Raw genomic sequence first — 26,871 nt, forward strand, 5'->3', positions numbered from 1 at the left:
CTGCCTGGCTGCCCCTGCAGGGATCTGCTGGCAAAGGAGCCACAGGAGAAACTGGAGATCCGGCTGTGCCCAAATGGCAGCGGACAGCTCTACGTGCCGGGGCTGACCGAGTTCCAGGTGCAGAGTGTGGACGACATCAACAAGGTGCGGGGCTGGGAGGCTGCAGGGGCTGTGGGGGTTGAGGGGGGAAATGCTGGGGAACCCCTCCCTCCCACAGCAGAGCTGCTCTGGAGTCAGACAGGATGGGGTCTAAATGCAGGCTCTGGCAGGTACTGAGTGTGTGACCTGGGCACGTCCCCTGTCACCTGAGCCTCTGTTTCCTCATCTGTAAAATGGGGAGGGTGACACCACCCCTCACAGGGGTGCCCAGGAGGATGGGATGATTCCAAAGACCACATTCCAAGCCCTATGTCCCTGCCGCTCCCCAGGTGTTTGAATTCGGCCACACCAACCGCACGACGGAGTTCACCAACCTGAACGAGCACAGCTCGCGGTCGCACGCCCTGCTCATCGTGACCGTGCATGGCATGGACTGCAGCACAGGCCTGCGCACCACGGGTGAGGGAGGGCATGGGGCAGGCTGGCTGGGAGACCCCCACGGTTCCCACCCAACTGGGGCAGCCTTGACCTGCCCAGCGCCCTCCCGCAGGGAAGCTGAACCTGGTGGACCTGGCCGGCTCAGAGCGTGTGGGCAAGTCGGGGGCAGAGGGCAGCCGCCTTCGGGAGGCACAGCACATCAACAAGTCGCTATCAGCCCTGGGAGACGTCATCGCTGCCCTGCGCTCTCGCCAGGGCCATGTGCCCTTCCGCAACTCCAAGCTCACCTACCTGCTGCAGGACTCACTGAGTGGCGACAGCAAGACCCTCATGGTGGTGCAGGTAAGGGCCTCAGGTAGGCTGGGCAGGGCAGCCCTCAGGGTTCTGGGGCCCAGGGACACCAGGTTGTGTAGGGAAGGGGCCCCAAAGCCAGTGACGCCCCTAATCCCCCCACAACAGACCTGGCCGCATGGAGCCTCGCATATTGCACAAGTCCCCTCCTCTTGGCCTTTAACCCTGCTATTTCTGCCCCGTCCCTTTCAGTCTCCTGGATGCCCTCTAGAGTCCCCTGCTGTGAGCTGGGACCATGCTGCCCCTCAAGTTCTGTGGGGGCAGTGGCCAGCCTGGATGGGTGAGATCTTGTGCCTCCCCCCCACCTCCAGGTATCCCCCGTGGAGAAGAACACCAGTGAGACGCTATATTCCCTCAAGTTTGCTGAGAGGGTGCGCTCTGTGGAGTTGGGCCCCGTGTCCCGCCGGACGGAGCTTGGGTCCTGGTCGAGCCAGGAGCATCTGGAGGTACGGCCACCGCCAGAGGCCTGTCTCAAGCCAGCACTGGGTCAGAGGCTTCCCAGTCACGGGCAGGAGGGCACGGGGAACTGAGCCTGGAGTGAGAGTGAAGGGGAAGATGCCAGAAAGGAGGGGAGCCAGAACTTGAACCCAAGCCCAGTAGCCTGTTTAGTCCAAGTGTTTCTTCTTGGCCTCCAGGGTCCTGGCAGGGATCACCAGCTAGTGTGGGGAGGGCCGCCTGGCACACACAAAGGAGGTGCTCAGTACTACCTAGTTTACTTCTTTACATGCATTATCTCATTTAATTCTTGCAAGAATTTGGTGAGGCAGGTATACTTATTATGCCCATTTTGCAGATGAGGAAACAGTTTCAGGAGGCTAGGGTAGTGGGGGGCAGGGGAGGGGGACAGAAGGGAGGAGCAGGACTCCCAGCCCACCTGCCCTCCCCTGCCACAGTGGGAGCCTGCTTGCCAGACGCCACAGCCCTCAGCACGAGCCCACTCAGCCCCCGGCTCTGGCTCCGGGACCTCCAGCCGCCCTGGCTCCATCCGGAGGAAGCTGCAGCCCTCAGGTGAGCCTTTTAGGTGTGGGCCACAGGGAGGAAGCCTTCTCCATGAGACTGCGGGCTTTTTCTTTTTTTTAAGTTTATAAAACTTGCCCAGAGCCTCTTCTGCAGCCTCCCCAACCCCTGGGAAGTGGTCAAGGCCGACAGTACTGTGTCCACTTCAGATGGGAAGTCTAAGGCCACAGCTGAGCTCATGCAGTTCACCCCCTCCAAAGCTAGCCTGGCATGCCCTGCCCTGTCCCTCGGCTCCTTGGGGGGTGGGAAGGACCGGGGTCATGCCCATTTCTCAGATGAGGGCTGAGGCTGGCCACAGGGCTAGAGTCAGGGCCCAAGACTCCTGCTTGACCCCACTCAGGGAGGGGCCTGGCGAGCCCCTTGGGGTAGGGGCAGCAGGGTCCAGTGGGGTCCTGGCTGAGGCTGGCCCACAGTGAGACACCTGTCGCTTTGATTGCAGCCTGACGGCTGGGGCTACAGTGTCCAGGTGAGTGTGGGCCATGGCCCAGGGCTGCCCTGCCCGCTCGCTCGCCCGCCCGCCCACCTTGGGTTGCAGGCCTGTGCTGGGGAGTCACCCGCTGAGAGCTGGGTCCTTCCGCTGCCTGCTGTCTGTGTGCTTCTGCTGGGCTCCCTCCTGCTCTCAGTCGCACCTGCTGTGGGCCTTGGGCAAGTGGATGAGAGATTGCCCGCTCCCCTCCTGCAGGAAAGTTGAGGCCGTTGCCTGTGTGATGGACGTGCCCACCCTGCAGGGCCAGGACTAGGTCCCAGGGCCTTGCTGGCCTGCTCCTGTGCAGCACCAGGACCCCAGGAGGTGAAAGTGAAGAGTGGAGGCCCCTTTCCTGCTCTGTCTCCCCTCAGAGATGAGAAACATGTTCTGAAGGAAATGCGTCTCTCGGCTGTGGCTCTGGGCACCAATGGCGTGGGCTGGAAGGGCAGACCCAGCCGTCAGAGTCAGGCCCTTGAGGGGTGGACAGGAGTGTGTGGGAGGGGTGCCCCTCCCTGGGCTGCCCAGCTCCTCTCTGAGCCTGCAGGACTCGATGGCCCCTCTGGTGGGTGGGCTGAGATGCCTCTAGGAAAGCACTAGAACTGGGCCATGGGAACTGGGCTGGGTTAGTGGGTACCAAGGGGCAGCCCTGGCCCCCGTCCCTCCAATGAGGGGCTCCCATAGTGGGGTGTACATAGTGTTTCTAGGTGTACATTGGGACTGGCCCGACCTACTCCAGGCGGGCCGTATTTATGGCTGGCAAAGAAGGCCAGCGGGCTGGGGCTCATGACACCCCCACCTGCCTGACGCCGGGTTCTCTCCTTGCTCACTGGCCTCTTGACATTTTTCTCTCTGAATTCCTATTTAAGAACTTTTGGAAATTTAGCCATTTTTACTTACTAAAATAAAAGGTCTTTTTACACATGCGTTGTCTGAGAGAGTTGGTCTAATGTGCCCCTTGCGATTAGATGCTGGGGAGCAGGGTGTTGGCAGGTCCTGATGCCCCAATGCTGGCTTGTCCAGCTGCGTTTTTCTATTGCTTGCGTTCATGTTTGCTGTTATTAGGCACCTACTGTGTGTGGGAAACAGGCTGAGAGAGGTTCAGAGGCTGGTCAGATTCATGGCTGGGGTTCAAACCCAGCTGCCTGACACCCCGTGGCCTGGCTTTGTTCCTCTTAAGTGAACTGGCCTCACATGAGCACCTCCCTCCTCCCAGTACCTATAGGACCCCCCAATAAGCACCCCCCTCCTGACAGTACCTATAGGATGCCTCCTTACACCTGGTCCCAGCCTTGTGGGAATCGTGCAGAGCTCTGTGGGGTTCTCCCTCCCTGACTGGGACGGAACCCGACAGCTGCTGTCTTGCAGGGAAAGGGGCCAAATCTTAAGGCTGCACCCCACTCTTTCAGGAACGATCGCTGGGTTAGGGGAGCTTGTACTGGCCAGATAGATAGCACTGGGGCTCTTGTTCAGAGCCCTCCTCAGGGGACAGCAGCTGCTCTCCAGTCCTGTCCCTGGAGGCATGCTTAGGGGGCGGGGGGCGGGTGCTGGGCTCCAGGCCAGCCTTGGTGGTAGCCACGCCTGGGAGGATGGAGTCTGGCACCCTACAGCTTACAGCTGTTGGCCCTGGGTACCTGCCAGCTTTGGTGGGGTCCCTGGGACAACTGGGAATATGGCCAGGTTGGGGGGGGTGGGCTGGTGGGGCCCCTCACCCTGTTTCTCCAAGTCCTGGGTTGGGGAGTGGGTTGCTGCCTCCCCCTCCTCCCTGAGAACAAGAGCCTGAGCTGGCCCTTTCCAGACCAGTCTGTTGCCCTGCTGCCCCTTGCTGGCTGTGCAGCCTGGAGCCGTCTCTGAGGCTTGGAAGGGGTGTGACTGGCCTGAAGAGACCAGGGCAGGATGCTGGCTTGGGAGAGCTGTGGTGGCCAGAGGATGCCCCCTCCCCATGAGGATACTGGGGAATAGTTACAAATTTAATAAAATTGGCCTTATAAATTACAGCAACAGCCCCGGGGCTCAGCTCACTGCTCCAAGAAGCAAGATCTGGGCAAAGCTGGGCAGCTGTTACTGGAGAGAGTTGTCCCAGAGTCTGGGGCTGTGGAGGTGGCCAGTGGTCCGGTGCCACCTCCTCCCGGGCAGCTGCAGGGCAGCGGTGGGGGCTGGGCAGAGGCTCATGAGCCAGTGAGTGCACGAGGGACAGGCGGGAGCAGAGACCACGCCCCGTGGGCTGCTGGATACCCCCACCCACGGGGATCCTCAGTCCAAACTGGCCATGAGCAGGTGCAGCTCTCGGAAGGCACTGCCGTGGCGGCCACTCAGGCCGGACTTGCTCTTGACAAGGCCATTGATGCTCTTGAGCTGCTTGTAGCAGAGCCGGCACTTGTGTAGCCTGTGCAGAGGGACAGCGCCTGAGGAGGCCGGCCACACAGCCACTGTGGTCCCCACCCGGCCTTGGCCCATTCCTGTCCTGACCCCTGTAGCCCCCCTTCCCAGAGCAAGGCTGAGGTCTAGAGCACAGGGCCTACCCAGGTCACGCCAGGGCTCGGAGGCAGAGCCAGCAAGTACCCCGCCACCCCATGCCTCTCCCTGCCCCAGATACAACGTCCTCCCCTACGAGATGTTTTAGCAGGGCCAATGCCAGGTGGGCCCAGGCCCAAGGCCTGTGTCCCTTCACCTGGCACAGCGTCCCCACCCCCCACCCCCTGCCTGGCCCTTCACCTCTCCTCCCGACTGATGTCCACGCCCACGGAGGGCGGAGCCGCCAGGATGTCCGTGATCAGGGGCAGAAACCGCTGCAGGATCAGCTTCAGGGAGGTGCAGCCCGTCTGGACGTAGCTTCAGGGGCGGACGGGTGGGTGGAGTCCCAGCACAAGGACCCAGACAAGCACAAAGCCACAGACAGAAAGATAAGCAAGGAGCATGGCACACAAAGACAGAGGAGGCAGGGACAGACAGACAGGATCAGGAAACATGAGCCTGGGTTTCGCTCTGACCTCCCTAGAGCTTGAAGGGGACAGCAGTGCTTCATGGACACGTCATTGGGGCACCCAGGCCCTTCCTGTAGTCCCTCAAGGCACCTTCCTGCCCCTTCCCCAGCCCTGCTGTGAGGTAGGCTTCCCACCTACCTCTCGTACTTGCTCTGCAGAAGCTTCTCGATCTGCGGTAGGACCGTGGTGCACAGGTCCAGCTTCCACAGGGAGCTGGAGAGAGGGCAGAGACGTGCTGCTGTCAGTGCCCAGCCCTGCCCACTCTGCCCACGCCACCCACTGCGGCCACTCACGCTTTCTGGTTGACAATGTTGAGGAGGTCCACAACCACTGACAGGTCATTAATGGCCACGGCGGAGTCCACCGACGTCTGCAGAAAACAAGGCGCCCATCACTAGGGTCTGGGGACACTGTGGCCCCTGCATGGGCGTGAGCATGGGTGTGGTGTGGTGATGGGGTCTGTCATGGGGTGTTACGAATGCACCTAAAATGAGGAGCAGGAGGCCAGGCACACACTAGGTGCTAAATAAACAGCAGCTAGTGATGATCATGATAGGAGAAAGCGTCAACTGCAGTGTGATAAGGGAGGCCGCCTGACCCAGTTTGACCCCAAGCCCCAGGCAGGCAGGCAGAGGGTGGGGAGTGAGGCCCATGTGGTGGGGATGGCACTTGCCTTGATGTCGCCTGTGGTCCACACGGCTCGCACCGTGTCCAGGTTCTTGTGGCGGCTGGTGAGCACCACGCACATGGTATCATGGCCTTTGCGGATCTGAGACATGGCATCTTCGTCGACCAACTCTGCCTGCTGGGGAATCTTCACAGCCTGCGAGGGACGGGCGCCTAGATGCTGGCACAGAGCAGACAGCAAAGCTTTGCCCTTCCCCCACGTGCCGCTACCCCAGCCCTTGGGCTGGACCTCCACTCACAGGCAGGAAGTCGGAGGCCTTAAGCCCAATGGGCTCGTTCCGGGTGGCAGGGATGATGGCAGGTTCAGCCTTGGGTGCAGGTGTGGAGGAGACGACAGGGGGCTGGGGCGGGACCTCGAGCTGCAGGGGGCCAGAGCTCAGCGGACACAGCCTGAGGCCTCCCTCTCCCTCTCTGCTCCCAGCAAGGGAGGCCCCACCCGGCCGTCTCCACCCTACATACGTTTGGCATTGGGGACTGGACGTCCATGGCGGGGCTGGGCTTTGCTGCCTCCTTTGCTGGGGCTATGTCTGAGGCAAAGGAGAAGACGGCTGGGTCAGGCCAGCACCAGGGACTGGCAGGAAGAGGCAGGGCTCGGGGGCACTCTGGGCAGCACCTGTAATTGTGGAGGAGGGAGCAGGGAGGAGAAAGGCCAGCAGTACAGGGGTACAGTGCGTGGGCCTATCTCATCCACTCCACAGCCTCCACCACAGCTCTGCGTCTGGCCCTAGACAGGCGTCAAGCACTATTTGTGGATGGTACCCAGGTGTGGCAATCCCGTCAACTCACTAGGAATGGGTGGGGGGGCGGAGGGGACTGGTAGTGAGTGAATGACCATGAGGAAGTGGAAGAGGAGGGGAGAGGCTCTTAAAGAATCCAGACACAAGAGGGGGACGGAGAAGACAGCCCTTGAAGGGAAAGCTGGGTGAGGCAGGGATTCTCTGTAGGTCCACACCTCTGCCTCTTCTCCAGTCACAGACCAGATCATGTTTTCTCCTGTCTTAAAGCCTCCAGTGGGCACCCCACAACCCTAGGGGCAAAGCCCAACCCCCCAGCTCCTGCTCCAGCCCCCTACGCCACCTCTCGGCTCTTTCCCACTGGAGGCTGCCCCTCCTCTGAGACTCCCAACCGGCCCTCATCTACCACGGCCCCTAACTTCTTTCCCTACACTCTGTTCTCTCCTCTGCAGCCCGTACTCCATGTGTGGAGTGGTCTGTGAGGTGGTCTTCCGCCCACCTGCTCTCCTTACTGGGGTGTGAGCTCCTGAGGGGAGGACCTGTCTGTCTGTTCTCTTAAACACCAGGGCCTAGCCCAGGCCCAGCACCCAGTAGGTAGTTTTAGGTGCAGGGAAGGATAAGATCCAGTGGGAGAGAGGCTAGAGGTCATGACCTGAGATGGGAAGCCTGGGAACAGGGGTTGGGAGGAGGAAGCTCATCTGGGCAGGGGGCTCAAGCACCCACACTGCTCTCAAGGAAAGGGGATGGGAAGGGGACCAAGGACAAAGGAGGCCAGGCTCTGTCCTCTGACTCACCGTCCTCTAGGGGCGCAGGGAAGGGCTCACTTCTGCGGGGTGGTGTCCGACCTGCAGAGGCAAATAGGCTAAGGGCTCACCTTGGCCAGCCTAGGGCCCTCCTGTCTGGGAGCCCTCACTGCCAGGGGCCTGGGGCCGAGGGGGATGGAAGGTGGCTCCTAGGAACATAGCTGTCATCTGTTCCCAGCTCCACGGACCCTCAGCCCTGCTCCTTCCTAGCCCACATGCCCCTGTGGGCCATTCCTTTGCTCAAGACGGGGCAGGGCAAGGGGCAGGGCTGGTACCAGCCTCTGCCAGAAGGTGCCCAGGTTCCTACCCTCAGTCCCTCGGGAGCATGGTGAAGACAGAGAGCCCTAGGCCCAACTGTGAGCTAGGAATGAAAGGACACAGCCACATCAATGTCATCCCTGGAAAGGACCCTGACTCCACAGAGAGGGACACCAGGGATCAGAGGGCAGAGGAAGAGCCCAGCGCGGCGCCTGTCCCACATCCCTGGGCTGGCTGCCCTGCAGGGCGGGCTGGGCCTCACTGATGCTGTTCTTGGGCTGGAAGATCTCGTTGTAGTCCTCAGCATTCTGGATCTCAGCCCGAGACTCCCGCTCGTCCCGGTCGTCCTCGCTGCTGGGACTGCGGCGCTCGCTCTCTGAGTTCTGCTTCACCCTGGGGGACAGGCCAAGCCCACAGGAAGCGAGGGCCTCTAGTGAGGCCCAGGGCTGGGCCCCCTGCGGCCCTCCCTCTGATGAGCCCGCCTCTGCTGCACCCCCAGCGCCCCACCTCTGAGGCTTGCTGCAGGTGGTGCTCGGCCGCTCGTAGATGCGCCGAAGGGGGGCGCTGGGGTTGGGTGGCTGCTGCGCCAGGGGCCGGCTGTCCTGCACGGGGTCTTGGGCCACCGTGCCTGTCCTGGTGACCCGCGTCAGGTCCACCACATAAGAGGAGACATTGCTCTGGGAGAAGGCCACGCCTATCTGCAGGAAGCGGCAGAGCCGGGGCTGGGCTTGGGGCCTAGACCCTGGGGCTGGGAGACAGGCAGCAGGGAGGAGCAGGAGGAGAGGGCCAGAGGTGGAGGCTGGGTGGTGGCCCAGGCGGGCAGGGGCGTGGGCTCTCTCACCAGCTGGTCGTTGCAGATGGCCAGGTCAGCCACTTTGCCCCAGTTGACTAGGACCACGTCGAAGCAGCGCTCGGGCTCCCAGCCGTAAACACGCAGCGAGTCCTGACAGCCGCTGTACAGGCAGCAGCCGTCAGGGTTGAAGAGGATACTCCTGCAGGCAAGAGGTGGCTATGGGCTGGGGCCCCCAACCTGGCCCCACCCCAAGAAACCCAGGAGCCTGAGAAGAGCCCAGGACAGGACGGAGTGGAAGTGGTGGTAGGGAAGGTCTGCCTACACACCTCTCACAGCCTGCGTACCTGACAGGCCCCGGCTCCCCTTCGATGCAGCTCACCACCTGGAATTTCTCCAGATCCCAGAAGCGGATCGTCCTGCAAAGGCACCCATGTTGTGCTGGGAAGTTGGCAGCTAAGCCCCTGTCCCTGCCAGGGACAGCCACCCAGACCCGGCCTGCTGCCCATATTCCTCTCCGCCAGCCTGGGATCCTGAGGGCTGGCAGCGCTCTGGGGACTGGAGGTGACAGCAGTGCTGTCTACCCACGTCCTGCTGCAGCTCAGCCGGTGGGCAGGTGGCCACGGCCCTGCAGCCCTGGGCCTCCCTGCACGGTGAGTCCCCACTGGTGGCCTTGGATCCCGACGTGCCTGTGAAAGCCTGGGACACAGGCTGGGGAACCAGAGCCAGGGGAGAGATGGGACGGCCCAAGATAGGCTCAACAGGTGTGTAACACCCTGAGAGAGAGAGACAGACTGGGGCCAGATACACACACAGGGCAGGGAGGGCGAGGAACCACATTCATGGGGCAAAGCTCCTTCTCACCTGTCAGAGCTGCCAGATGCCAGCAGGTACTCATTGGGGTGAAACTCTACCACGTTGACAGGCCCTGTGTGGCCAGTGAACTCAGACATCATCTTGCCGGCAGTCAGATCCCAGAGCTGGGCGGGGAGAGGGTGGGGGGAAGGCAGGGGTCAAGGGCCGGGCTGGGCACCCAGGCTGCCCACTCTCCCTCTGCTCCGGCTGAGTTCTCTGTCCACAAACCACCTTCTACTCCATATACAAGCCCAATCAGGAGAGGGGAGAGGACGCAGCCTGGGTGTGATGAAAGGACCCAGCCCTGGGGCCCAGGCCAGGCCAGGAGCTACCTTCACCATGTGGTCGTCTGCGGCCGAGGCCAGCCACTTCCCGTCGGGGCTGAACCGGAGACACCTCACAGCCTGGCTGTGTCCCTGCAGAGAGGACAGAGCCCCGAGCTCATCCTAGGGCCGGGGCCCAGTGTGCTTCTCTCCCCAGCACCCCCGACACGCGGCACCTTCCCAGGGAGCCATCATGGAGGGGGCTGATGGCCGTGTACGGGACCTGTTACAGGGCACTTCTCCATGGGTTACCATGGACTCCAGTCCTGCAGGACGCTTTAGAATATCAAGATTGTGTGCTCATACAAGTCTGGGACGGGATGTATCTTATGAGCCCTCTTGGGGAGTTAAATGCACTCTCTTAACGACAAAAGCTCTGAAATCTCCTGCAAATCCTCTGTGTTAAACCCGGTGCTTCCAAACTCACCAGAGCAGGAAGCCCTTCAACTCACGACACGTGTCACCTGCCAGAGTGTGCGCTGCAGTGTGGCGGATGCAGCTCGGGGGGATTCAGACAAGGTCAAGGTTGACCACCCACGGTGCTCCCGCTTCCCTCCGGATTCATGCTTCTTTCTCCTCTGGCCTCTCCTTTTTCATGTTCTCGCTCATGTTGGACAGCAGCCCCCCACCCCCTGCTGGGGGCTGGCACCACCCAGCCAATGCTCCACACCTGCAGGGTGCTTATGGAATGACCCACAGTGGGTGTCGTCCCTCACCCTGTACCGGAAGACACAGCCTTTCCTCCTGATGTCCCAGAGCTGTGGAGGAGAGAAGTGGGGGAATGGAGTCAGGAGGGGCCACAACCACGGCTGTGAGCCAGACTCAGCGTGGGAGCCTGGCCTGGAGTGCAGCATGCTGCCGTGGGCAGAGGGATGCTCTGTGCACCTCCAGGCCAGGATGCCCGAAAGTGACAGGTCTGAAACTGCTCACTAGACAGGTATGTCTGGCAAACGCCTCCGTGTCACCTTCTCTTACACAGCGTGGACACAGCCTCAGTGAGGAAGACCCCTGAGACAGAGCCGAAGGCCCAGCTCCTCAGGCGGACACAGCTCCCAGCCCATGGGAGATACGGCCACGGCGTGAGCCTCACCTTGATGTTCGTGTCCTGGGAACCAGAGGCTACAAACTCGCCGTATGGGTGGAAGTCCAGGCTGCAGATGTTGGCTTTATGTCCCATAAGGGTGCGAAGAACTACCCAGGAAGCAAGCAGAGACAAGGGCGTGAGAGGCTAACAAGACGCCAGCAGAGGGAGGGCTGTGTTGTTAGTTTGTGTGACTTTTAACATAACCACAGAGAAAGAGAACAATAACACAGATTTAAAAATTGGGAGAAAAAAACCAACCGGAATCTCAGCACCCTAACAACTAATTTTCCTGTTCTTTTCCTGAGAAAGGACAGCCAGTTCTGCTGCTACCCAGGCCCCCAGGAAACACTTCCCATGCCCCACAGACAGCATCCCTGGGCTCGCCCTGGTGTGTTCTTAAAGGAGCAGAGCCAGGGTCAACAATGCCAGGAACTACTGTGCTCAGTTCTGGCCCTGAGGGCACGGAGCTTCCATCTGCAGGGCTGAGAGAGCAAAAGGACAGAGATGCAGGGGAGGCTCAAGCTGGGGAAGAGCTGCTTGGTCAGGCAGAGAAATCCAGGAGGGCTTTACAGAGGAGGTGGCATTTGAGCAGGCTGTCAGTAGGTGGAGGGTGAGGGGAGGGTGTGTTAGGCAGAGGGAAGTGGTGCACAAAGACTACAAGGATGGCATGTCTGGGGTGGCCCTGGTGCTCACATTGATCCTGTGGGGTGTCCCCTGGCCAAAGGATCTCTCCAGTGAAGGCAATTTTTCTTTCCTTTAAATTTTATTTATTTTGTTGTTGTTGAGAATATACACAGCAAGACATATACCAACTCAACAGTTTCTACATGTACCATTTAGTGACACTGATTGCATTTTTCAAGTTGTGCAACAATTCTCACCCTCCTTTTCTGCACTGTTCCTCCTCCATTAATATAAACTCGCTGCCCCCTAAGATTCCTATCTAATCTTTTGAGTTGCTGTTGTCAGTTTGATCCCACATAGATCGTTCTTAAATGAGTATATTGCGCAAGGCAGAATTTTCTTTAACTAATTAAGCTAAACTATTGTTTGGTTTTAAGAAGACTTCAGGGGACATTTTCGGTTCGAGGTTCAAAGATGATCTCAGGGCAATCATTTCAGGGGTTCATCCACCCTCCATGATTCTAGAAAGTCTAGAGTCTGTGAGAATGTGAAATTCTATACTGCATTCCCCTCTCTTCGATCAGGATTCTTCTATGGAATCTTTGATCAAAATGTTCAGTAATGGTAGCCAGGCACCCTCCAGTTCTTCTGGTGTCGTGGCAAAGGGGCCAGTTGTTTACAGAGGCAATTAGCCACACATTCCATATCCTCCTGTTCCTGACTCTCCTTCTTCCTCTGTTGATCCGGGTGGATAAAGACCAATTGTTGTGACTTGGATGGCCACTTGCAAGCTTTTAAGACCCAAGGCACCATGTAACGAACTAGGAGGTAGAACAGAAGCACTAAACACGTTATTAGGCCAATTAGCTGGGATGTCCCATAAAACCATGATCCTAAATCTCCAAACCAAGGAACCAAGTCCCATGAGGTGTTTGGATGTACAAAAGCAGCCTCAGCAGCTAGCGAAGACAAGTCTGATGTGTTGTGAGAAGTGAGAAAAAGTTGGGAAGAAGTGATTCGAAGCAGGGTGGTGGTCACACACCGCTGACTCAGGAAACCATGTCTCTCATCCATCAGAGCACTGCAGGCAGCTCTGTGGCCAGGTGCTCCTGTCTCAAAGCACTCTCTGGTACCACTCAAATATGTGTCTTCTCTTCGGCCTCATGTGTCTTGCTTTTCAAGAGATTTATAATTCCGCTGTCTGAATGAAACCAATCACCCATGGGTGCTGAGGCCAAGGGGTGTAGGAGTCCAGCCATCCTTAGGTCTGAGCCAAGGTGTAATGGGGTACCTTGTGAGGTAGTGAGCTCCCTATTGGAGCAGGCATTCAAGTGGGCTCCAGACGTTGGTGCTTCTGGATGGTAGAGATGAAATTCAAGCACTGGGTGGGTTAAGTGAGCTCTAAGGCATTTCCCAAGCAGATACTGTCTCGTCTTCTCCACCCTGCAAGGTCAGGCTGTGGGCTCTGGAGCCAGGGTGAACCAGGATGGGGCCTGGCCCTGCCCCTCACTTGCTGTGTGACCCTGGGTAATCACGCACCCTCTCTGAACCTTGTACTGGATCATGGTAAGAATTAAGTAAGGAAATGGACATAAAGTGCTCAGCATGGGCCTGCCACACAGCAAGTGTTCAATAAATGCCTGCTACAAGTATTCTCGTCCTTATTTCTTCCCACAAAAAAGGCCATCCTTCATCCCCTCCTGCCTGACCTGGACCTGGACTGCCTCTCCTCCTTCTCAGGCCTCTGAGCACATCCCCTGGTTCCCCCTCTTCTGGCCCCACTGCCCATGGCCATCGGGGCACCTTCCTCATCCCCAGGCTGGCTGCCAAGCATGTCCTGTGTGCTGAGATCAGGGCTGAGTCTTTCTGCCTACTAGCTCACCGAGTCACCCTGCAGCCCAGGAGGTGGACCAGAGCCTAGGCTCACACGGTTAAGCACCACCTAAGGTCAAAGAGCCAGGTGCAGCACCAGAGGTCAGCCAGGCAGTCTGACTCTAAAGCAGTATAATTTACAGGGCAGAGTCAGAGCCAAGCACACAGTAAGAGTAGGGCAAAGTTATCGGCTGAATTACTACCCACTTTGAGGACAAAGTTCACTCCTCCATGCCCTGTCCACTGCCTCTATCTGCTCTACTCATGGCTCTCGGCAGCAGGCCCTGGGCTGGGTGCTGGAGCTGGGACCAAGCCACCTTTGCATCCTTGGTGGGGTCTGACAAGGCGCCTGCCCTGTCAAGTGACTACCTAATTTAGCCAAGCGGCTATCCTCCCTTGCTCCTGTTGTGCTCTTGTGCCGCTGGGGGCCCAGTTCTGCATTCCTGGCCAAAGAGGCGTTGGGAAGACAGTGGAGGTGCCAGTGCAGGGCCTGGAGGGGGCAGACGCATGCTGGCTCCTGCTCTGCTCCACTTGCCAGCCCACTCGCTCTGTATGAACTGCAAGGCTTTCAAAATCTTGCTCCGGTCCAAGAAGATGCAAGGTCCGCCCATGCGTGGGCTGCCACTTCTGGAAGCGCAGGCCACCTTCCTGTGGGATCTGCTGGGCTGACCCACCCTCTGGCTGCACTGGGGAAAGCAGGCAGGGCCACATTCTTCTGGCGTGACTTCTGCCCTTGGTCTTCTGTCCCAGAAGGGCGCTTAGGAGGCCTCCTGGTGCCTAGGCTTGGTCACAGGCTCTGAGACCTGCAGAGTGGAGGGGGCTCCAGGGTCTGTCTGCCCCATGTGGGAACCTCCAAACCTCCAGCAAAAGAGCTGCTCAGCCTCCACTGATCCTTCCAGGGCAACCGATGTGATATGCATGGACTCTCCTGTACTGGGGCCTCAGTTTACCACTCTGTCACTTTCACCCAGGCTGTGGTGGGTGGGGGCAGAGGCAGCTTTACCTGCTGAAGCTGCTGAGGGTAAGTTTCTCTTCTATCTGGGAAGCCCCAAACTTGGGGACAATGACTGGCAGGATGAAGAGCATTGGAACGTGAATGCTGACACCAAGCTCCACCACAGCCTGGCCGTGTGGTCTTTACTAAGCTCTGTGCCCTCCCTGGGCCTCCATCTGCCCAGCTGTCAAATAAGGGGGCCTGCCAACCTGGTTCTGCATTAGAATCACCTGGGAGCTTATTGAAAACCAGATTCTGGGCCACCCCAGACCTACTGAATCAGGTTCTCTGGGGGTGACGTGGAGGACACGTGTTTATAGCCAGGCCTGTGTGGGGACCCCAGGGTCCAGGAATTCCAAGTCTTCAGTTTTCATTCCTCGGCCACCTCAAGGAATTTCTCATATATCCTTTATGAGAGAAACAGTCGTGGCTGAGAAAGCCTGGGGCAGGAGCAAGGAACCTTTGGCTTCTCTCTTCGTCCCTTGATCTTCAGTGAACAACTAGTGACCATCCACTGGGTTCAGGGCCACGCAGACGATTCCCAGGAAGCTGACCACGTTTGGCCCAAACTTGTCCACTTTATCAGTCGGGGGCCCCCACCAACCTGGGCCTGCTCCTCCCTGGCTCCTGTGCATGCCAAGGGCAGGACCAGGCCACTGAGAGGCTGAGCCTGCAGTCCCTGGTTGCTCTCAAGGAGGTCCTCGGGCTCTTTCTGGAGACCATCGGGCAGTCAAGGCAAGCAACACCCACGAGGTCCTTCTTATGGACCACCTACATGAGCAGGCAGCCACCATTCCTGAGCCGAGCACGCACAGCTGGATGGCCCCATCCTGTAGCAGAGGTCAAGGACGTGTCAGAGGAGGGCCCAGAAGAATTTGCAGGCCTTAGCCGGGTGAGAAGGGCCTTTTTCTGGAAAAAGCTATCTCGGCAAAATCCATGCCAACCACTTCCTCTACTGGGTTTCAGGCAGCGGGTGGCCTCCTGCCTGGAGCGCTAGAAGGTCCAGACTAGAGGCTGCCAGAAAGCAGCAAACAAACAGGTTTTATTTCAGCCTCAAGGTTGGCCTGCATGGCCCTTTTTAAAAATGTTGTCAACATTTTAAAATGGCCGGATTCTACATAAATATCCAGATTCCAGCTTCTTGTGAAAAATCCGTAGAGCTGGCAACACTGCACCCACATCCCACATGGCAGCACACAGCTGAGGCTGAGGTAGCCCCTTTCAGAGAAGGCGAGGCTCTCCACTTGGCCAGGCCTGAGGGCAGGAGTCTCCAGGCAGAAAGACCTCAGCAGGCACCTAGCACAGGATGAAAACAGACCCACACCAAGGTCTGTCATGGTGAAATCAGAGCACTGAGGACAAACTCCTACAGAACAAGAGAGACAGAAGCAGGTCCCACGGACGGGATCCACAATAAGAACGACACTGGACCTCCCAGCTGCAACCCTGGACCTGAGAGGGCAGTGAAACTGTACCTTCAGAGTTCTGAAGGAAAATGATTTCCAGCCAAGAATTCTATCCACCACCTGTCTGTCGGTTTGTTGTTCTGTGGGGGGTCTGTGTGTTGCTGTGATGCTGGAAGCTATGCCACTGGTATTTCAAATACCAGTAGGATCGTGCATGGTGGACAGGTTTCAGTGGAGTTTCAAAACTATGAAAGACTAGAAAGAAAGGCTTGGCTATCTACTTCTGCAAAATGAGCCAATGAAAACCTTATGGATCACAACAGAGCACTATCTGACTTGTTTGTCATCAGGATGGATTAATTGCTGGAGAAAGACATCATGCTTGATGAAGTACAGGGCCAGTGAGAGTAAGGGAGACCCTTGGTGAGATGGATTGGCACAACAGCCACGACTACGGGCTGGAACATGCCGGTGATAGTGGCAATGACGCAGGGTAAGGCGACATTCTGTTCTGTTGTACATAAGGTGGCCATAAGTCAGAGTCGGCTCAACGGCAGCTATTTATCTATCTAGAATTCTATAGTCAAAATATAAAAATAAAAAAAGATGAGAGTAGAATAAAGTCACTTTCAGCCATGGAAGATCTCTGAAACTGTGCCTGTCAGGCACCTTTCTCAGTAAGCTGTGAAAGAATGTGCCCCATCAAAAAGACGGATAAAGCAAGAAAGACAAGGACTTAGAACCCGGTGCAACAGAGAGGTGGAGAGAATTCCCTGATGAGGAGACCTGGCACCCCCAGGAGGACAGCTGGGCTGCAGGTCCAGGTGATCCCAGTTCACTGGGACCAGGATACGGGGTCTCCAAGGATAGACGCCTTGATGGTAGGATGACTTTCAGGGTGACAAGAACAGGTTTACTTTCTGGCAGAGAATCCAGGTTTGACTTAGTAATAAATAAGCTGGTTGCTGTCGAGCCGATTCCTACTCATAGTGACCCTACAGGACAGAGCAGAACTGCCCCATACAGTTTCCAAGGAGCACCGGCTGGATTCTAACTGCTAACCTTTTGGTTAGCAGCCGTGGCATTTAACCACTACACCGCGAGGGTTTCCGACTTAGTAATAGGGACGTAGAAAACATACAGATGAAAAGAGACAGAATAATTCTTAACTCCAGGGAAACAAAGTTATAAACAGAAAAGTATAACCAGCTGTGGATAATATTTATATTGTCTGTATAATATAAACACAGAATATTTAAGTGGTGATACTGTGTTTATTATTGGGAAAATGGAGTAGAAATATGCGTGAGGAGTTGGGTGCAGTAGTTACAAGAGCGCTAAATTCTCACCTTCCAGGGTAGGATGACCTGATATATAAAATGTTTTCAAAAAGAAAAGAAAGAAACTGCAGTATAACTGTGTCATTCAAAAAAGCGGAGGTAACTGGCAAAAGCAACAGCTAAAAGTACAGAAAGCTGAGGATTCTGGAGAATGGGCAGAGGTGGGGCAGGGACTTGCTTTTTCGATTTGTAGAACTACCAGTTTTTGCCTTTTTAAACTATATGTAACATCTATAAAGATGAAAAACAAAAACCAAGCAAAGAGAAGATCTGGCCACTGCAGGCCCACATCCCTGCAGGAAGTCAGCCAGATCTGTATGAGGGCCACCCTGTGTCAGGACACACACTCCACAGCTCTAGAGACCCCACACAGCCACCTCACCCATTTACATGTCCTGCATGGCCCCTGGTGGCATTTGATTTTCTTCCAAGTTCAGGATCCACATATATACCCGTCCGTCCATCAGTCCATCATCCACCTGCCTACCCTTCCAGCCACCCACCTACCCATCCAGTTATTTATTCAAAACATTTCCTGGGCACCGCCTCGGTGCCAACCACTCAAAAGGCGGCTGTGAACATCACTGTCAGGCTAACAGGGGTGGAGTGGGGCCAGGGCTGGAGGAAGGATGGTCATCACACGATCTGGTCAATGCTCCAGGAGGGAAGCACTCCAGCTCATCAGAAAAGGCTTCCCAAAGGGACACAACATCACAGGCTGAAGACAAGGAGGAACGGGGTGTGCGTGTGAGGGAAGGTACGAGAGGAGGCCTACTTTTGGCAGCTTCCAGGTCCCAGACACGGATGGAGCCCGACTGGGAGCCTGCCACGATGAGCTCCTCGGGGGTGTTGAGGCGGACACTCTCCACTGGGGACGTGTGGCCCGTCAGGCTCTGTGGAGAGAGGGAGGCAGCTTCAGTGCACTGCTCGGACAGACCAGTGGCTGCCCCAAATTCTAGGTTCCCAGAAAACGCATCAGCAAGAAACGGTTAAAACAGGGAGGCTGTGCTCTGAGGGGGTCACCCCAGCTGTCCTGCAGACAGGCTAAGCAGCCCCTTGTCCCCTCTCGGATCCCACGGCTATAGTGGGCCAGACGGCATTCAGCCTCCAGCCCTCTCCTGCCCCGACTGTGCCCCTGCAGAATCGGCCCTGGGCCTCTCAGAGGGGAATAGGTGACCAAGACCAGGGGACACTGCCCACCAAGGCTCTAGCCCCATCTCCACTCTCTGCCCTCGGGGAGGTAAACCATGGCAGAACTGAGGCCCAGCTTGGCAGAAGCCCACGTCTCGCCCCTCTGGAATGTCTGGGTACTCAGGACCCTGCCAGGCTGAGGCTTGGCAGAACCCAGAGGGCCTGGTAGGTGACTCTGCTAGAGAACCAGGGGTTCTCACCCAATGCAGAGCAGGCCGGAGCTGGGCAGGGCTGAGCCTGGCCTCTCTGAGGGGCAGGAGCACTGGGTTCCCAGCTTTCTGAAGAGGAGGCTGGAACCCAAAGTCCACAGTGTCTGTTACTCCCCACCCAGGGCTGGCCATCCTGAGGCATGGTGGCAACTATATCAGTATTAGCTAAGAAGACACTGCCCGTGGGGGCTGGGGGCAGTGAGGGAAAACTCTGGAGTGGAACCACCCACAGGCCAGAGAGTTACGAGCAGCTTGTCTGATTCCCAAACTTCACCAGTTGGAGGATAAATGGATACAAACCCCCTGGAGGGCAACTCTCCTACAGGATATTTCTAATATCCACATTAGAAAAGCATGTTCCCTTCGACTCAGCAATTCCACCTCTGGGAACGTGCCCTCTACACGGTCAAACACACATGAAACAATACCGATGCAAGGCTATTTGAAACAATTGTGTTTCCAATCTAAGCCGTGGTCAAACATGGACCTCCAGGCAACGGAACACTACTCAGCCAGAAAAAGACTGGGCAATACTTTAAATATGATAAAGACCAATTGCCACAATATTTTAGGTGAAAAAAAAATGGAGGGGAGAGTATGTGGCATGACGTCATTTATGTAAAAAACGGGAGGAGGGAACAGACACCATATTTGATCATGTATGCATAAAAAACTGTGAGAACTGCCATGGCCTCCAGGAAGGGGTTCTGGTGGCTGGGGGGCAGGGGCAGGAGGAAGAATTTTCACTATTTACTATGTATCTTTGGAACGTTGGAATTGTATGAGTGTATTACTTACTCAGAATATAAAGAGAAATAAGTAAGTCCGCAGAGGGACTCGCACGCATATACATCATAAATCCTAAGGGGAGACAGAACGGGCAGGTTTGAGGAATTGGAAGGCCTGGGGTCTGAAGAGTGGTGAGTGAGGGGAGAGGGTACAGAGGCGGCTGGGGAACACAAAGGGGGCTGGGGCCTGGTCCCCAGGGGGCTTGTGGCTGTGCCTGGTGTTGTGAGATAAGTCTGAAAGGCCAGACGCCAGAATGTTCACCATGCTTCCTCTGGGGGGGAAAAGTATGCAGTCATTTTATGTCCTGTTTTTTAAGTCTGCTGATTCCTTTTCAACTTGGGTATGTTACTCTGGCATTTCAGGAAAAAAACAAAACAAAACAAAACATTTTGAACCCCAAAACACAAAGCAAAAGAAAATAAAACAAAAAATTTCAATCCTATTCTTAACGAACCCTGGCTGTGGGTGGGGTCAGAACTCAGCTTCCTCCCTGGGTCTCACGAAAACACTGAGGTGATAAGTTTCTAACAAAGAATATCACCTCCCACCACTCTTTATCACGCCCTTTTTTTGTCCAAGAGTGAGAAGAAAGATAACACCCTGTGATGCCAAGGATGGGGGAAGAGGCCCGGACCCCACCCCCGCCCCCATTTCCGCTGTGAGAATGTAAATTGATTTCTGGTGCACACCCTAGGATTTAATGCAGCGATCACAGATCTGCTCCAAGACAAGGTAGATGAGGACGTTCACCACCTGTGGTTTAGAAGAGCCAAAGCACTGGAAACCACCTTGATGCTGATAAATCGGGTGTGGCTAAAGTAATTATGGCTCCCTCCCTACAATGGAATACCACGAAGCCACTCAAAATCATGTTGAAAAAGATTTGTTGACACAGGAAAATGCTCACAACGATGTTATTTTTAAAACCCAGGCTATAAAAGAGTAACTAAGATAAAAAATAAGCATTCTAGAAATACATTTTTATACATGTATGTGTACGTGTAAGGAGCCCTGGTGGCGCAGTGGTTAAGCACTTGGCTGCTAACTGAAAGGTTGGCGATCTGAACTCCCTAGATGCTCTGTAGGAGAAAGATGTGGTAGTTTGCTTCTGTGAAGACTACGGCTTTGGGAACCCTGTGAGGCAGTTCTACTCCACCCTATAGGGTCGCTATGAGTCAGGGCTGACTCGACGGCAACAGGTATGTGTACGTGTGTGTAGAGATACTCACCTGCGTGTACATGCACGTGCAGGCACGCAAATACACACACGCATGTGCAAGTGTGTATACTGATATCAGGATCTAGGATACACACCAAAATACCAACGGTAATGGTCTTTGGATAATGGAACTACATGTAGTTAATTTTTGTGGCTTTTCCTCCTTTATACTTTTCTGTTTCCCAAGTTTTGGCCATTGATTATGTCTTACTTGTGTAATTAGGGGTAAGATGCTATTAAAGAACCAGCTCTTGAACCAGCTCCAACCAGGTCTACTCAAATCCTTTTGTGGAATGAATTAATAAATAAACACCCACATGGAGCTGACAGGCAGGCAGATTGGTGGGGGTGGGGGGTGGGGTGGGCGGGGTAAGCCTCATGGCTCCACCACAGGTCTGTGAACTTATTTTAACTTTCTCATGCAGACTCCTGGTTTCTGTCCCACTGCCAGGTGACTCCCCTATTCCTGAGGGCTAGCCGCTATCTCAGCCATTCTGGCTTGTCCTAGGCCTTCCCAAGCACACAGCATGGGGGGCACTGGTGTGCTGTGTACCCCACCACGCTCTCTGGCTGGGCCCCCAGATGATATGATACCCTGAGCTCAACAGAACCTGCACAGTCCCCCTCCCAGACCCTTGCCCGTGACCCCCCCACCCCCCTCCCCACCCCCCACCACTAGCAAGGCTCACCATGATACAGTTGGGCTTGTTGATGGACCACAGATTGACGCGGCAGTCATCCCCGCCTGTAGCCAGCAGCCGCCCAGAGCCTTTGCCCAGCACCAGTGAGGACACATTGCTGGCGTGGGCGACAATCTCCTCTACACAGGAAAGAGGAGAGGGAGAGACAGTCAGGAGGCTTGGCGGGTCCTCACCCTGCTCGGCTATAAGCTCTAGAACCCGCAGGCTGGTGCGGGGCTCTGCCTCCTTCTTCCCTTGGGTTCCCTCAGGACCCCTTCTCAGGCGCTGCAGGACCCGCTGACAGTGCAGGGCTCGGGTGCCTGGGCCTGTCTCTCAACTTGAGTCATTTCTGTCCCTTAAGCCTCACAATTTTTTTTTTTTTCCTTTTTCTGCACCTCGGCTGGTAATATTGACTTACTGATTTTTTATATGGATTTGCTGTTTTTATTTAGCTTCATCTTAATAATATTGCTGACATTACACGTTTGATGTGTTCAGTATACTTTTTCTACTATACAAAAAGAACACAATAAAAAAAAATTAAAATATATATACCCATGTACCACCTAAGCCCCTCGCAGATGCCGTCTGAGGGGCACGCAAACCCCCCTTTGGGAAAGGCACTGTAAGAATCATTCATGTCAGCTCTAGACAAGCTGTCACCAGGTGAGACTGCACAGGGCTTCAGCCCACAGACACAGAGGCCAGATCTGGGTTCTAGGCTCTGCTGCTGCTGGCTGTGCGACCTTAGGCAAGTCACTCACCCTCTTTGAGTGCCAGGTTCCTCGTCTGTTAAATGGGGATGATGACAGCGCTACCTCCTGGGTTGCTAAGGATTCACCGAGAACATACGCACGCTGCCGAGTCAGGAGACAGTGCTCCATGGTTGTTCAGCAGGCTAAGGAATAGTCACTGAGGGCACCACTGGGCACTGGGGCCCCAGGCGGGGTTTGAGGAGGAGGGGAAGGTGGTAGGCGACTGAGGGGTCTGAGGTAAGAGGGCAGGAGGTGAGCACTGACAGACGAGAGGAAGCTGGGGTCCTTGCAGGCAGCCATCAGGGCCCCTGGCCTGGACTAGTGGGATGCCGTGGGGACAGCATACATAAGCCTCAGAGGGGCATCATCACTGCTCCAAAGGGAACAAATATAGGCAAGGAACCAAGAGGTGGGCCCAGGCCTCTGAGCCAGTCCCTGAGAGGGTTGCTCCTGAGAACAAGGAAGGGAAAGATAAATCTCCTCACATGGACAGAGGGAAAACCCCAACGTACCAGTGCCTTGGGGCAACTGGGAGGCTGGCTGGGGTGACACGAGGAAAAGGGTGTTGCAGGTGCTCCTGCACCCCAGTTCCGGGCCCCACCCTGCATAGGTGACTCCATGGCGCAGGCATCAGACCACAGGAGGTGGGGAAACTGGGCGCAGCCTGGCTCAGAGGGGCCCTCACAAATGCCCAGAGACCAGGCTCAGGCTTGTTCTCCCACCTCAGGGCAGCACCTAGCCGCAACCCCAGCAAGGCTGAGAGGTCTCAACAGGCCCGAGCACCAGCTGGGGTCTCAGGAACCCTGCCATGTCGGTCCAAGGGAGCTGGGCCCTCTCTAGACCTCGTCTCACCCATGGAGCCTTCTGTCATCTAGACACTGCAGGGACAGACACCTGGGGTGCTCCAGCCACAGACATTGGACTGTTCCAGAGCTTCTGCTGGAAAAACATGGCCGCCCAGGCCAGGGAGGGTAGGCCACCTTCTCCCTGAGCACCCTGCCCCCAAGCCACGAGCTAATCTCCTTCTTCAAGATATCCCTGCATGCACTGCCCTCCGTCCATGACTCTCACTGAGGCCGCAGTTGTCTGCATTGCTCTCATCTGTCCTGGAAATCCCACAAGGTTCCACCTCACTGGGCCTCTGTGGGTGCATGCTGCCCTCTAGGCTCAGGACTACTGCCCCAGCGACTGCTGTTCATTTAGGACATAAATATTTCCTGGGGAGCTGGCACTGGGGCAGCAGTGGGGAATGAGAGCAAGAAGGTTTCTGCCTTCCTGCGACAGTGACCGGATGTTCCCGGGACAGGGCATCCAGCGTGCAGAACCACAGATGCTAGGTTGAGGGGCTTTGGAGGCTGACCCCTTCTGGAAGGGCCCAGGCCACTCTCCTTTAAGCAGCCTGAGCGGCGACTGATCTGATGCTCACGGAGGCACCTGGGAACACAGGGCACTGGCCTGACAGCTTCCCCTCTGGCCTGGCCCGAAGGACAACAACCATGGGTGGCCCTGGCTTTGGTGCCAATTTTAATACAAATAATTCTCACAGTATCTACTACCAAGCCATGTTGCCAGCTGCAGCTCCACCTAGGGGCACAGCCCACACCAGTTTTCCAAGCCCAGGTGGCACAAAGCTGGGCCTCACATCTCTGCCAGAGTTGGGGAACACTGGGCTTTCTGGCCAGAGACACTGGGGACCTGCAACCCAAACCAAAGGTACAAATTACTGGGCTTCAATGACCCCATGCTGGCCAAGCACCCTCTGATCCTCAGCAGACCCCAGCTAGGTGTCAGAGGTCATTTGGTCCTGGGCTCTTCAGACAGTTTATACCCATGAAAACTGCTACGCAAATGAAATCACCGGCAGATGCCCAATATGCCTGGTATGTTGCCTCCCACTTAAACATTTCAGTGGTTTGGCCTTGGGCTGGGGTTCACAGACATGGGCCCCTGCGAGCCTTACCAGCTTCATGTGGCACAACACTCCCCACGCTGCTATCCTGCAGCCCACTGGCCTCCTTCCAGTGCACTGTGCTTCCTGCCTTGGGGCCTTCCACATGCTGTGCATGAAGCCTACTGCACTCTCCCACCCCTTACTGCCTTGTTAACTGACTCAAAACACATGTCCCAGCTTCAAATTAGAGCAGGAGAGATGGATGGGTGTGGGTGTGGTTATCTAATTCCTGCCTGTCACTCTCTCCAGGCTCTGAGCTCCAGCGCACAAGGACCTTGTCTGTTTTGCCCCCCAAAGGCTCCCCTGTGCCTGGCTCTGTGCTCAGGAAAGACCCAATGATGAAGGCATGGATACATAATCCCAACAAACACAAAGATACTCCATCCAAAGTGTACCCTCCTGGGGGCCCATGACAAGGTTCTCCCAGGTCCCAGGTCTTTGGGAACAATTTGAAAACGGCCCAAACTTCTCATTTTACAGATGAGGAAACTCAAGCCACCAAAGGGCTTTGTCCAGGGTCTCATGGTTACAAAGTGATGGAGCCCTTCCCCATATCCTGCTCTCCCTTCTTCCAAGCTCTTTGCGGGGGCGGTGGGGGGGGGGTGGGGATCCTCAATAGTTTTTAAGAGTATAAAAGGGTCTTAAGACTAGAAAGTTTGAGAGCTGCTAGTACAGAGGAAAAGACCCTTGGTGGTTCAACAATTAAGAACTCAGCAGCTAACTAAAAGGCTGGTGGTTTGAATCCACCCAGCAGTTCCAAGGGAGAAAGACCTGGCGATCTGCTCCCATAAAGATTACAGCTTAGAAAACCCTATGGGGGAGTTCTGCTCTGTCACATCAGGTCGCTATGAGTAGAAAATCAACTCAACAGCACCTAACAACAGTACAGAGGACCAGTGGGTGGGTGGTGCTTGGGCTGGGTTACATTCCAGGGCCCATCAGCATCCATTTCCCCACCCCTCACTGTCTCCTGCTCAGCTAACCACCCCAAGACGCCTCTATCTGATGGGGAAAATTTGATTTGTGATGTGTCTGAAAATGCCCAAGAACCTCTGTCAGGATTTCTCACCCCATCCTTCCCGCCAGTCTAACTGGAAATCTTTCAGCCCCTGGAAAAACAATTACACTAATGAAGGACCTTAGAAGCGTGAGTCCCTGTGGTAAGTGTCTATGTTCGTTATCTCATCTGGCCCTCACAGCAACTCTGGAAAGTCAATGAGACTATCCTATTTCACAGATGAGGAAACTGAGCATCAGAGAGGTTAAGTCACTTGCCCAATGTTGCCCAGCTAAGAAAGTGCCACGATCATGATTTATCTTACACATCTTCACTTGTCTCACTCCGAGGCAGTGCAGTGGGTTCAGGTGACCCAGCAACAAATGGATCAAAGGGTAAATGGGGTGAAAAAGAAAAAAGGAAACCACTCACGCAGCTTCCAGGCTGTCTTGGTGACCACAGGGGTGGCCATTCTTCAGCTGGCTAGTACCTGGAGCCCTGCCCACCAAGTAGACACGCTTTCCTCTCGGGGTGGGGGTGGATCCCCCCCAGATCCACCAGTCAAGTTGGCACGGAGTTCCCACACATCCAGGCAGAGGGAATGCCTTGTGTCCTGGCCCCCCACTCCTTTGTGGTTTTAAATCATCAACAGGAGCTACAGCAGCCTGTGCATGCCCGTCGGGATCTGGGATCATGGAATATCAGGGTTGAGCCATCACCGCTCAACACTGGGCTGGAACACAAACAAAGGTGATGGCTGGTTAGGAAACAAGAGGTGGGAGCTCAGGAGAACCCTGGGGTTATAGACCTGCAGCTGCCTGATCACCAAGGCCACTTGAAAAAGATAAGACACCCACCAAACGCACCAGAGCCAGGAGCTGTGCTACAAATTGGGTTTGAGAATCTGCAGAGATTCAAGCAAGGGGACTTGGAACAATGGGAAACAGAGGTCCTCCCAGAGGCCAGGATGATGGGACGAGGTTCTGCCCCTGGATGCTGGCTGCCTAAGTGCAGCCGCAACAGTGCAGACCACATGTCTGCAGTTCAGATGGATTTCTAGGAGTCGCTGTTCTGTCTGACATACGGCAAGGCGGGGAGAAGTCAGAAGATAAGCTTTGCAGGGGCTGTGAGAGGTACCCCATAGACAGGCACTGAGGTCCTCCTCTCTGGGAAGGACCTCAAGGAGACCCCTAAGGGTTCAAGCTTCCTGTTTGTGGCATGAGAATTCACTCCTGCCCCCTGCGATTCTCAAGGGCAGTGCTGGGGACTAGGCCTCCAGACACCAGCACGACTCCACCTCGTGGGGCCACCCAACATCCACCTCACTTCTTTCCCACGAACCCTCTCCCACTCCATCCCTCTTCTTCTGAGAATCCCCTCCCCCAGTTCTGCCCCCTTAGTCCTCCGTTCACTGCCCCTTCTTCCTGCCACCTATGTGTCTAATTCATGCACGTCCCGTCTCCTGAGCCCCCTAACTTGGGCCCTGCCCCACCAGGTCCCGTTAACTCTCCTTCCCCTTCTGCTACCAGTATCCCCCATTCATTTACTCTCCTGCCTCTAGTATTCATTACCCATGCTCCTGCAGACCCCCAGACCTGCTTCCAGCCTCCCTAGTTACCCCTTCCAGCCCCGACAACGTTCCTGCTCCTCTAGAGGCTGGGACTGGCCCCCGGGCCGCGCCTGATCCTCCCATCCCTCTCAGCTTTCGGGGCCGGCTCCTGCCTCCCCGGGCCAGGAGCCCTCTCCGCCGCAGCCCCGCCCAGTCCGGCCCTGCCTAGCTTGCCCTAGCCTGGGACCCATCTGGCCCTCGCCCCCTCGCCCACTTCACCTGCAGCTGTGGCTCCGGAGGCCGAGGCTCCGCTCCCGGCGAGACCCCCACTAGCCTCCATCCCCTGCCCTGATTGGCCGCTGCTTGACAACCGACCCTCACAACAAAACCTTCGGCCCCAGATCCCCGC

The 26,871-nt window shown here is 56.1% G+C and overlaps 2 protein-coding genes across 9 annotated transcripts in view; one reads left to right on the top strand and one right to left on the bottom strand.

Annotated features, from left to right (window-relative positions):
* KIFC3 (kinesin family member C3) overlaps nt 1-3,845 on the top strand; it is a 31,811-nt gene extending 27,966 nt beyond the window's left edge. For 3 of the 7 annotated variants that reach the window (XR_010318885.1, XR_010318886.1, XR_010318888.1), the window contains 5 exons: nt 21-144; nt 429-558; nt 650-1,334; nt 1,782-2,371; nt 2,588-3,845. Coding sequence is in view for 2 of the 7 variants with exons in the window: in XM_064273975.1 (XP_064130045.1) it covers nt 21-144; nt 429-558; nt 650-1,334; nt 1,782-1,896; nt 2,345-2,371; nt 2,588-2,596 (1,090 nt within the window). In the remaining 5 variants the exon portion in view is untranslated. The remainder of the gene's footprint in view (nt 1-20; nt 145-428; nt 559-649; nt 1,335-1,781; nt 2,372-2,587) is intronic. The other 4 variants (XR_010318887.1, XR_010318889.1, XM_064273976.1 and 1 more) reach the window with 3 other exon arrangements.
* A 480-nt stretch (nt 3,846-4,325) lies between these two features.
* Nucleotides 4,326-26,871, bottom strand: KATNB1 (katanin regulatory subunit B1). 2 transcript variants are annotated; one of them, XM_064273977.1, is made up of 20 exons: nt 26,742-26,871; nt 25,346-25,646; nt 21,220-21,350; nt 17,898-18,015; nt 10,893-10,993; nt 10,519-10,560; nt 9,812-9,895; nt 9,489-9,604; nt 8,972-9,043; nt 8,676-8,826; nt 8,342-8,532; nt 8,097-8,227; nt 7,568-7,618; nt 6,499-6,566; nt 6,279-6,398; nt 6,026-6,175; nt 5,646-5,722; nt 5,491-5,565; nt 5,084-5,200; nt 4,326-4,754 (listed from the first exon to the last, which is right to left on the bottom strand). In XM_064273977.1, exons 2-20 carry the CDS (start codon nt 25,383-25,385, stop codon nt 4,622-4,624), a joined length of 1,968 nt encoding a protein of 655 aa, XP_064130047.1. In that variant the 5' UTR covers nt 25,386-25,646; nt 26,742-26,871; the 3' UTR covers nt 4,326-4,621. The 2 variants fall into 2 exon arrangements, with proteins under 2 accessions (XP_064130047.1, XP_064130048.1); XM_064273978.1 differs by lacking the exon at nt 21,220-21,350.

The sequence above is a fragment of the Loxodonta africana genome, chromosome 21, assembly GCF_030014295.1.
Source record: "Loxodonta africana isolate mLoxAfr1 chromosome 21, mLoxAfr1.hap2, whole genome shotgun sequence".
NCBI classification, from domain to species: Eukaryota; Metazoa; Chordata; class Mammalia; order Proboscidea; family Elephantidae; genus Loxodonta; species Loxodonta africana.